This window comes from Tursiops truncatus, chromosome 11 (genome assembly GCF_011762595.2).
Source record: "Tursiops truncatus isolate mTurTru1 chromosome 11, mTurTru1.mat.Y, whole genome shotgun sequence".
Classification (NCBI taxonomy): domain Eukaryota; kingdom Metazoa; phylum Chordata; class Mammalia; order Artiodactyla; family Delphinidae; genus Tursiops; species Tursiops truncatus.
The window spans coordinates 42,461,909-42,474,327 of NC_047044.1; the positions used below are offsets into that span (position 1 = coordinate 42,461,909).

Here is a 12,419-nt window from a genome sequence, read left to right on the forward strand (position 1 = left end):
GCCACTTTCCCTGAAAATAGCCGTTAGGATAAAGCAAATGTTTGCATTCTTAGCTCTGTAGAAAGTTACAAGAGTTTTGAACACATTGTATTATTGGTAGATTGCTCCTTTTACTCACCACAGAGATTGTCCAGACAGTTGTCGTTACTGGGGCAGGCACTGCATGTGGATCCTTTTTTATATGGCCAGGTTGGGTAATTGCCTCTGTGAAGTAGAGGAAAACTGTCCATTAGGAGAGTTTTTGGTTTCTTTTTTTTTTTTTTTCCAATTGCAATTTATTATGGTCCTTGGCTAAATCCTAGGATGGAAGTCTGCAGATTCAGAGGGTTGGTAGGAGAAGAGGAGAGGGGGAAGCAGAAATGGAAACCTGCTAATATTTGCAGAGTTCATTCTAGGTGCCTGTGTTTAGGAACCTATGTCTTAATCATCTCAGTTAATTCTTAAGACAACTCGGGGAAGAAGTTATTTTTATTTCTATTTTACAGATAAGGAAACTAAACCTCTAAAAAATAAAGTAACTTGCCAAAAATCACAAGGTACAGATGTCAGAGTCAGAACGAAACCTAGATTTGTCTGATTTCAGAGCAGTACTCCCTCTACTTACTGTCTGGCCTATGTGATCACTGCCATCCAAAAAACTGTCCGTCTTAGAAAAGCCATCATGACCCACATTTTTGTTCTCCTCAGTCTAGCAAACCTCCATAGTTTTTATTGGATGGGAGCCATTTGGCTGGGGAAAGGGCTTTCCAAAAGAATATAACAAGAGGGCTTCCCTGGTGGCGCAGTGGTTGAGAGTCTGCCTGCCGATGCAGGGGACATGGGTTCGTGCCCCAGTCCGGGAAGATCCCACATGCTGTGGAGCGGCTGGGCCTGTGAGCCATGGCCGCTGAGCCTGCGCATCCGGAGCCTGTGCTCCGCAACGGGAGAGGCCACAACAGTGAGAAGCCCGCGTACCGCAAAAAAAAAAAAAAAAAAAAAAATATATATATATATATATATAAAAAACAAGAAATATGGGGGAGTTTCTAAAATGCAATCTGTTTTCACATAAAAGATGTGATATGAATAATAGATAATAATTACTGAATACTCTTCGTGTCCTAGGCAGTGTTCTAAGTATCCTCGAATGAATCAATCTTCACAATAACCCTATGAGGAAGATACTATAATTTTTTTAATCCCCATAGCTAGAGGCTGAGGCACAGAATGTAAGTAATTGACCAAGATCACAGATTAGAAAATGAAATAATAACCAAACATTTTATATCCCCATGAATATCTCTGGAGTAGTAATGATGAAAGGCTGTACATTTATTTCAGTGAACCTGCCATTGCTCTAATCTTTTTTGGAACTCTACTTTTGGAAAGGAGTTCTTAACTTTTTCATGTCATGTACCCTGTGGCAGCCTGGTGGAGCGCATGGGCCCTTTCTCAAAATAGTTTAAAAATACCGAAAATAAAGTTCATAGGATTATAAAGGAAACAAATTAAGTTGAAATAGTTATTAACATGTTAAAAATATTTGTGATATACTAATATGTACTTCTCAAGTATTAGGTAAGAGCTAGCAGGGAGTCTAATAATTACAGTAATTTCAAGGTAGTGATAAAAACTATTTTGAGAGAGATGCAGCAACTACAGAGTGATATGAACATATCTGTGATAAAGATACAGGTAGTGCTGTACAGTCACAGCTATTGCTGATAATGATTGGAGTGTTATCTTCATAAACGCTACTTTCAATAGAAGTTACTGAAAAAGATGTAACTTTTTTCTAATCCAAGTTCATGGACACCTCTCCCTTAATACTATGCGTTAATCTTCAGAGTTGAGACATTACTTTTTATTAAAACCTCATTTCCAACTAAAAAGATATGTTCAAATCTCGTTTGGCTCCAAATTAATTTAGGTTGTCTCAAATTTACCCTTCTGCTTATGTTACCCTGTGGAAAATAGTCAAAGGAATATAGTAGAGATTCTGATAATTATAAAAGATATCCAAAATGGACATTAATCATTGGAGTATCTTTCATTGTTAAAAAGCACAGTACTCATTGAGTTGTTAAATTCTAGAATGTTTTTGATGCAGTCATTTATGCTGCTTCATACTTTAATTGTGCATTCCATACTTTAAAGAAGAGAGGAAAATTGCTACTTCAAAAACAAGCTAAAAACAAGGCAGTTGTGACTTCTAGGGAAATAGAATTCATCTTGGGAGAAACATGCTACTGGAAAGGCCTGACTTTTGTCTAGATGGGATGATTAGGACAAAGATATCTACAGTCTCCCAAGGTAATAGAAATAAAGCAAAAATAAATGAGACCTAATCAAACTTACAAGCTTTTGCGCAGCAAAGGAGATCATAGACAAACGAAAAAACAAACTATGGACTGGGAGAAAATATTTGCAAATGATGCAACCGATGAAGGGAAGTTCATACAACTCAATAACAGCAACAACAACAAAAAAACAAAAAATGGGCAGAAGATCTAAATTGACATTTCTCCAAAGAACACATGGAGATGGCCAATAGGCACATGAAAAGATGCTCAAGATCACTAATGATTAGAGAAATGCAAACCAGAACTGCAATGAGGTACCACCTCACACCGGTCAGAATGGCCATCATTAAAAAGTCTGCAAGTAATAAATGCTGGACAGGGTGTGGAGGAAGGGGAACCCTCCAACAGTGAGGGTTTACATTCCCTCACTGGGAATGTAAATTGGTGCAGCCACTATGGAAAACAGTATGGAGGGTACTCAAAAAACTAAAAATAGAGTTGCTATATTATCCAGCAATCCCACTCCTGGGCATATATCTGGACAGAACTATAATTCGAAAAGATACATGCACCCCAATGCTCATTGCAGCACTATATACAATAGCCAGGACATGGAAACAACCTAAATGTCCATCTATGATGAATGGATAAAGAAGATGGAGGATGTGGTGTGTATTTATATATATGGAATACTTCTCAGCCATAAAAGAAGAATGAAATAATGCCATTTGCAGCAACATGGAGGGACCTAGAGATTATCAAAGTAAGTCAAGTAAGTCAGAAAGAGAAAGACAAATACCATATACTATCACTTGTATTTGGAATCTAAAATATGACGCAAACTTACCTACAAAACAGAAACAGACTCAAAGAGAACAGACTTGTGGTTGCCAAGAGCCGGTGGGGATGTCAGGGAGGGATGGAGTGGGAGTTTGGGATTAGCAGATGCAAACTATTACATACGTGTATAGCTGAATCACTTTGCTGTACACCAGAAACTAATACAACACTGTAAATCAATTATACTTCAATAAAATAAAAACACAGAAAGACAAAGGGACCTAAAGTATTCTGCCCAATAAAGAAGTAGGAAGTTTCAGTTTCCTTGGTTGCCTGTCAGGGCCTCAGCTGTCTTATCTGCAAAACAGGGGTAATAGTAGAACTTACAGACATTTTTTGAAGATTAAATAAGTTTAATATATGCGAAGCACTTAGAACTGTGCTTAGTACATAGAAAGCTTTATACAAACGTTATGGCATTGTTTTTAATTATTGTAATCTGTTTAAAACGTCAGTGCCATGGAAAATGCTCATATGTAATTTTAAGTAAAAAATAGAAAATGTGTATTTCCATCATCTCAGTTTTCTAAGTATGTGTACGATGCATAAGCACACATATATAAGTTTAAAGGAAGTTGGAGGAGAATGTCATGCATCTTCCTATTTTCCAAAGGGAGAAAAATGATGTCTGTTTCAAAAACAAAACTGTCAAAAGTAAATGAAATAAGTTATATAAATTGAGAAATTCAATTCAGAGTGGGTTTTTGTTCTGCTTTAATAAGTTAATAAATATTAAATGGAATATTAATCTTCCCATCTTGTGGTGTTATTAAAATATCCAATTAATCTATGTCCCTGAAAACATTTTAGTTTTCCTACTCTTAAAAATGTGTTCGTGTGTGTGTGTTTATGTAGTGTTTATAAAGGTGTACACACAGACACACACAAACACAAACGCACATACAAAGAAAAAGGTATCAGTGTAAATGGAGTAAATCTCTGGGCAGAGGAATTAAGGGTAACGTTAATTTTCTCTTTTAAACTTTTTTTATTACCCAGATTTATTTTCTATAATGAAGATAAATACTTTTAAAATAGTTTTTTTTTTCTTTTCCCAGAAAGAGGTTAATTTGGGCACTTACGCTGGTCCATAGTTGCATATAAAATGTGCTCCATTGCGAAGACTTTCAAAGCCAGCAACTCGAGAACAAAACTGTACTGCACAGCCAACTTTGTAACTATCTGCCCAAACAATCTGAAAGAAAATACAGATTGTTAAGAAGAGAGAGATACTAAAATGAACACTTGAGTATGATTAGGCCTTCGTAAACACAGGCATGTTAACTCTACTTAGGCAAAGAATTTGGTTGGAAAGTGTGTGTGTGTGTGTGTGTGTGTGTGTGTGTGTGTGTGAGAGAGAGAGAGAGAGAGAGAGAGAGAGAGATAAATAATAACTAAGCAAATTTTGACAGCTAGTGCAATGAAGAAATAAAACAGGCTAACAGGATAGAGAGTGACTGCTGGGGAGAAAGAGGGCTGCTTTCACTTGGATGTGCAGGGAAGGCGTCTCGAGTGTGGAGGCAGCATTTGAGATGAGGCCTGAATGATGAAGAGGCAGCGTTCAAAACATGCAGGAGACCAACTGATGGAGGAAGAGCATCCGTGCAGAGGGAGCCCTTGGGGCAAAGGCCCTGGCGTGGAGTCTGCTTGCGTGCAAGAGTGGCAGAAAGAAGGCAAGCAGAGGGGCTTCCCTGGTGGCGCAGTGGTTAAGGATCCACCTGCCAATGTAGAGGACCCGGGTTCGAGCCCTGGTCCGGGAAGATCCCACATGCCGCGGAGCAACTAAGCCGGTGCACCACAACTACTGAGCCTGCACGCTAGAGCCCGCGAGCCACAACAACGGAGCCCATGTGCCACAACTACTGAAGCCCGTGCACCTAGAGCCTGTGAGCCACACTACTGAGCCCACTTACCACAACTACTGAAGCCTGCATGCCTAGAGCCCGTGAGCCGCAACTACTGAAGCCCGTGCGCCTAGAGCCCGTGCTCCACAACGAGAAGCCACCGCAAGGAGAAGCCCGCACGCCACAACGAAGAGTAGCCCCCGCTCGCCGCAACTAGAGAAAGCCCACGCAGCAACGAAGACACAACGCAGCCAAAAATAAATAAATAAAGGCAAGCGGAGCTGGGATCCAGGAGTTGGGGAAAATCACAGGCAATGAGGTCAGAGAGGAGCAGCTCATGGGGAATCTTGTAGTGGAGGGAGGGAGAGTCCCTTTTTCAGGTCTTAGGAAGGTCACTTTGGCTGATAAACTAGATGGACTGAGAAGAACAGGGGTGAAAAGAGGGAGGGAATTCGGGAGACTGCTTCACTGGTACTGGAAAGAGCAGATGGTGACTCTCACTTCGGTGATGGTAGTGGGGTTCCCTAGAATTGACCAGGTTCATGGTTCAGCTTAGGGGTAAAGCTGAAAGAATTTGCTTTTGGTTTGAGGGTGGGGTAAGAGGGAGAGAGAAAAATCAAGTTAATGTTTGGGTCTGAACAACATTTGCTGAGACGGGGAAAATGAGGGAAGGAGGAAGTGGGTGGGAACACAGACAAGGGGTTCTGTTCAGTTCCTGCTACTCTCGAGATGCCTGTCAGACGACCATCTGCCGGTCAGAAAACAGAGCATGGCTCGAGACACAAACCTGGAAGACGTGGGAATGGATTAGATCTTGTAAGCAAAGATAATAAACAACTAAATGAGAGCATGGGATAAAGAAAAAAAAAAACAGCCAGCAAAACATTGAAAGGGAGTGGCTAGTGGCATAGGAGGGAAAGCAAGAACAGGGCCAGCTTCCAGGAGAGGGATGTGCTGTCCCACTGGACCCCGTGATCAGAAGGGCCCCATACCTGGTTTAATTCAGTGCTGCACGCATTTTAGCACTTTCAGTGGCACTTTTCCCATGATTTTTGAACAAGGGGATCCACGTTTTCATTTTGCATTAGGCCACATAAATTACACAGCTCATCCTAACTAAGACTGTTTGCTGTAATAGAAGGCTGAAGAAAAAAGTAAAGTATTTTAAAAATCTAGTATGTGGGGGCTTCCCTGGTGGTGCAGTTGTTGGGAGTCCGCCCGCCCGCCGATGCAGGGGACACGGGTTCGTGCCCCAGTCCGGGAGGATCCCACATGCTGCGGAGCGGCTGGGCCCGTGAGCCATGGCCGCTGAGCCTGTGCTCCGCAACGGGACAGGCCACAACAGTGAGAGGCCCGGGTACCACAAGAAAAAAAAAAAAATCTAGTGTGGATTTAAGCCAGCAATTAAATGCACTCCTTTTTACAGTGATACAAAATAGAATTTCAAATAATTTTTACATATATATATATATATATTTAGCAACTTTGTGACTACTTGTACCAAATACAGGGAGATGAATGAGCTGGAGCCAGTGGGTGCCTTCACAAAATGTAGAGAAAAGCAGTCAAGAAACCATTAGGCTAGGGTTTTGAGCTCTGTGAAGGGGAAGCAGAGGGCGCTCAGGGAGTTTACAGCAGGGATCCTGCTGAGTTAGTGAGGCCGAAGCTGAAAGTGAGCTGGTCCAGGAGGCCAGAGAAGGTTCCCAGCAGAGGGCACACCTGTGCGAACCAACCCCGAGGTGGGAAAGACTCACAGAACTGAGACAAGGCTGGTGTGTCTGCTGAAAAAGGTCAAATTTACTCAAAAAAAAAAAAGAAAAAAAAATCAATTAAGAACAGCTCTCTGGGGAGAGAGTGTAGAGTAGGGGAAGAGGGTTAGGATGGAGGCAGCTCCTCCAAGGCTCATGGATGGAGTAGGAGGTGGGGGAGGAGCTAGGGAGGGCTGGGCAGTGTCAGGGGGCGGGGCCGGGACACTTTCCATTCTGTCCTCCTCCTTGTGTGACAACTGGGGAGGAGCTGCGGAGGCAGGTACTGGTCTCCCACAGAGGATCAGTGCTCTCCTTTGGTGAAGGACGGCCCTCCCTGGTTGAGGTGGGGTGTCTCCCTTCCCATCTCACACCCTGGAATCCCCTGCAGGGAACTCCAGGTAACCAAGTAAATCAGGCCTCTATCTCCCCGAGAGCACCTAGTTTTATGGCCATTCATTCTCAGGTTTGATGCTTGTACTTTAATTTCCCAATCATTTTTGTATTTATTTTTATATTTCTTCATTTCTATTCACTGCATCTCAAAGTGACTTCCTCTGGGGTGCTTTGTTTAAAATGCAGATTTCTGGGCCCATCTCAGTCCTACTGCATGAGAGTCACTGGAATTGTCCTTGAAATCTGTATTTTTTTAAAACTGAGATATAACTGACATACAAAATTATATATTTTATTATATATAATAAAATATATAAATATATAATAAAATAAATATATAAATTATATTGCAGGTGTACAATACTGAATCAGTGATTCAGTATTTGTATATATTGCAAAATGGCCACCACAACAGCTAGTTAACACCTATTACTACACATGGTTACAAGTTTTTTCTTGTGATGAGAACTTTTAAGATATACTCTTAGCAATTTTCAAATACATAATACAGTATTGTTAACTCTAGTCACCATGCTGTACATTACATCCCCAGGACTTATTTATCTTAAAACTGGAAGTTTGTACCTTTTGACCACGTTCACCCATTTCACTCATCCCCCACCTCTGGCAACCACCAATCTGTTTTCCAAGAGTTCATTTTATTTTTTTAAGATTGCACACATAAATGAGATCATATGGTATTTGACTCTGTCTGCCTTACTTCGCTTAGCGTACTGCCTGTAGATCCATCCATGCTAATGACAGGATTTCCTTAAGGAAAATGTAGTGTATTTATATACACACATATACACACAGGCACACACACACACATATTGGAACATTATTCAGCGAAAAAGTTTCTCTATTTTAACAAGTTTCTCAGGTGATTCTTATGCATGCTAACGGGCCATGTTGGGAGTACGATCGCCTGAGTCCATCATTTTATATTCTGATCCTCTGGTCTTTGAGCACTTTCCTCCAGAGTTGTATCTCAAGTGTCAAGTACTCTTAACCTTTGGGTTCCTCCCACACACTTAATGCTTTATGCTATTTCTTTTATTCTACTTTCTTTTACATTTCTGATCTCTCTTTTCCAAGACAGTGCAAATGTTAGTTACCATTCGTCTTGTGTTTTAGTTGGGCTCTCTTTAAATCAGGTTGTAATTAACATAGAGGCCATCCGTTTTAGGTTATGAATTTTGACAAAAGCATGTAGTTGTGCAGCCGCCACCACATTCAATACCTAGAACATTTCCCCAAAAGCTCCCTTGTGCCCCTTTGTGGTCAGCTCCCACCCCCAGCCCCTGGCAATCACTAATCTATTTTCTGTCCTTGTGGTTTCGCCTTTTCCAGAATGTTACATAAGTGGAATCAGTTTAAATGTAGCTTTTTCAATCTGGCTTTCACTAAGCATAAGCATTTGAGATTCACTCATGTTGTTGAATTCATTACTAGTCACTCTCCTTTTCATTGCCGAGTAATATTTATTGCATGGATTTATCAGTTTATCCATCCATTCAAGTTGGCCTCTTTTTAATAGCTTCATGGGCATTCAGTTTCTGGGTTCAACTCTGTGGGCTCTGGGGTTACAAAGACCAAGTTTATATTTCAGCTCAGCCACCCACTGTGTGACCTTGGCCTCAGCTTCCTCGTCTATTAAATGAGGGTAACACCACCTACTCCACAGGCTTATTTTGACATTCTAAATGGGCTAATAAGAAAGTGATTAGAACAGCTTATGGAACATAGCAAGCTCTCAGCAGATGTTCATGTTTTATTCTCTTATGACTAATTTTCTTCTGCTTTAAAACTTTTGAAACTTCTTTTTAATCAGGTAGATTCCTGTTGCATGTTTTCATTTTTTCATATGGTAAACAAAAAGAATTTTAAAAAATTAAGAGCTACTCACTGAGAATTTTCCTAGTGGCCGGTAGTGTTCAGCATGTTACATGCAACATGTTTAACCTCATAACAAATCTATAAATACATACTGCCCCAATTTTTCCTAGATGAGGGGTGGAACTTAATGCTACTTGACCACAAAGTGCTGTGAGGACAGTCCATGCCCTAAGCAAGATGCTTCCAGAGTGCTCTCCTTTTTAGCAGAATCAGGAACCTATACCTAACAAAAACATTGCATCTGGGGAACCCAACCCAGTGGGGGCAGGCATGTCTCTTCCTTCTAGCTAACAACCCCTATACACCATCTTCCCCTTTCAATTCTCAGTATGAGTCCATCTGACTCATTATCAGTAATATGCAACATGTACAAAATCAGCTAGACAAACTGAAACATCGCACACTTCCGTTCGTTCTGGGAGGGTGTAAAAATAAAAATCTCAACGGGTGGGGATAAAAAGAAATGAGATCAATAGTGCCATCTAGTGGGCATTATTAGCACTATCAAACCTGAGCTGCTGCCCACCCAGCTATTTTTTTTTAATATTTATTTAGTTATTTGGCTGCACTGGGTCTTAGTTGTGGCACGCGGGATCTTTTAGTCACGGCACGTGGGATCTAGTTCCCTGAGCAGGTTAATTTCCAGCATGAATTTAAAATGGTCCCCTGCATTGGGAGCGTGGAGTCTTAGCCACTGGACCACCAGAGGAGTCCACCGCCCAGCTTTTTAAGTCAAACTATTCCCAAACTTTACAAAGATGAACTGTCGGCAACAAAATATCTAAGCTAAATAATCTTCCATATCAATACACCAGAATTCTTCCACAATTGAAATCTCTAGTGAAGACAGAACTAAAGCATTGAGTTAACATGTCAAGAAATATCACACTTTAATGAAGTAATAATGCATCTGGGGACTTCCCTGGTGGTGCAGTGGTTAAGAATACGTCTGCCAATGCAGTGGACATGCACGGAGCAACTAAGCCCGTGCGCCACAGCTAGAGCCTGTCCACCACAGCTAGAGCCTGTGTGCCACAACTACTGAACCCTGTGCACCACAACTACTGAGCCCACGCACCCCGACTACTGAAGCCCGTGCGCTCTAGGGCCCGCATGCCACAACTACAAAGCCCGGGTGCTGCAACTACTGAAGCTCACACACCTGGAGGCCATGCTCTGCAACGAGAAGCCACTGAAATGAGAAGCCTGCACACCGCAGTGAAGAGTAGCCCCCACTCGCCGCAACTAAAGAAAGCCCACACACAGCAAAGAAGACCCAATGCAGCCAAAAAAAAAAAAAAAAAAATGCATCTGAATCTATTGTCTTTACTCTGTACAACCACTGCTCACTGGCCAAAATCTGAAAATAGCTTGCTTTTTATTAACAATTAACATGAGGGTAAGTGGGAAGTTATAAATACCCACTTGAGGTAATTTCCAGCATGAATTTAAAATGGCAACTGAGTAATCTTGGACCTCCTAGCAAGATTTCTTGCAAGGATAAAAACAAGAAGTCTTCAATCAAGCTGTCAGAGCCTTCTTCCAATTGATGGAAAAACAGCTCATGGAAGAAATCTAAACTTTGTTCAATGACTACTAAGTACTACTACTTTACTAGATAAGCAACATATCTTATATCTGAATCCCAACTCTTCCTCTTACTAGCTAAATGACACTGGGATAACAACTTCTTGACCCCTCTGGGCCTGTTTATTCATCTATGGATAATAGCATCTCTTAGAGGTGTGTGGTGAGAGTTGAATGAGATCTTACATGTAGAGAACGAAGTACCACATTCATTTAAAAAGTAGTTGCTGGTGCTGTCTCTTCCCAGACCCAGAGGTCCCTGGACATCCTCTCCCTCATTTGAGTTGGGGGGTAGACTGTAGTGGTCTCTTAAAGAGAACAGGTTAGGATCACTCACTTTGGCTCTGCTACCTGTCTGAAAGGAACTGGATTTTAGGAAATGTTTTATGTCCCAAATATTAGCCCTCTTTTTTTTCCCCTAAATGCAAGAGGAAGATTTACAAGTAAGCTCTGTTAATTTGGGAAGGGCCATCTCTGAGATCTCAGGCCTCTATGACATATAATGAAGTTTCCTCCTCTTGTTTTGACTTCCTGGAATGATGGACATGAAGTATCTTTTAACTTGCAGGGTTTAGGAGACTGTTGTCAATTTAACAGTCTTTGGATTACTGTGTATTTGGTGGGTTAAGCTCCTTGCCATTCTTCTGAAATGCCAAGTTCATTTGTACACATTGTACACCTTCTACACCTTGTTAATTTTGCCTGGAGTTCTTTTTACATTCCTTTTTATTTGACAAACTCTCACTCAGTTTAAGAACCAACTTACATGTCTCCTGCTGTATGAACAAGTCTTGTGTCTCCATACCTCCCTTTGGCCAGGTCAGTTGCTCTGTCCCCATTGCTCCCATGGCACCTTGTCAATTTCTCCGAGCTGCACTAGCTATACGCTATAACACATCCACTTACACATGTCTCTTCCAAATAAAAGTCACCTCCTAAGGGTCAGGGGCCATTCCCAGCTGTGTCCCTCATTCCCTGCCCCACAAGCCATTTCTCCTCCCTCTCACTTCTCTGCGATCGTACTCCCGAGTAAAATCTTAGCACGTAAGCTATTATCTCAGGCTCTGTTTTTTCAGGAGTCTGGACTAAAACGCATGACCTGTACCTTACAAAGTGCCTAGAATAGGGGAGAAGCTTAAACACTGACTGAGAGTCAGCACCTTCAGACTGACAATTACTCCTGGAGATTAATACCATAGTGCATAATGGCACCAGATACCGCTTGTAGGCACTCTGGATTTAGCTTTCTTGCCCTTTAGGATTTGTGGGAATCCAATGAAATTTATTTTCTGGTTTATTTGTTAATATAAACCAAAATTGATGGCTTATTGGGCAAGTCTAGGGGAGACCTTACTTATATTTCCAAGAAAGGGACCAAGCCTACTGATGATTTCATAGCTCCTCCTTGATTACAATAACCTTAAGATGAAAATTTCACTGACATCAACCCTTTCCCTCTCATTATAACAATTTCCTGTAACTGTGCCAAACGTGTTTCATCTATACCACCACCAGTGAGGTCAGTATCTTTATAAGGCTGAACTATATTGAGTTTTTCTACCAACATTTTGCTCTTAAAAACACCTAATATTCCAAGTTAACTGGCTTGTTAGAAATGCTTTTGCTCTCAGACATCATTTCAACAATTTTTTTCTACGTTAAAACCAGTCAAACATAGGTTCACTACTTTTAGTTATTGGTTTGACAAGGACCACCAGGAAATAAAATAAATAAAATGTGGCCAGTATAGGGAGGTAGCATATTAAGAAGATTATAGAAGACTTTCCTAGGGATTTGTTTCCACCATGTTGCAAATGTGAGTTAGA

The 12,419-nt window shown here is 41.1% G+C and overlaps 1 protein-coding gene across 1 annotated transcript in view; it reads right to left on the minus strand.

Moving 5' to 3' along the window:
• GLIPR1 (GLI pathogenesis related 1) overlaps positions 1 to 12,419 on the minus strand; it is an 18,347-nt gene that overhangs the window by 3,055 nt on the left and 2,873 nt on the right. The window contains exons 3-4 of the mRNA XM_033866311.2: positions 4,205 to 4,317; positions 119 to 204 (exon numbers count right to left, since the gene is read on the minus strand). Coding sequence (XP_033722202.1) covers positions 119 to 204; positions 4,205 to 4,317 — 199 coding nt within the window. The remainder of the gene's footprint in view (positions 1 to 118; positions 205 to 4,204; positions 4,318 to 12,419) is intronic.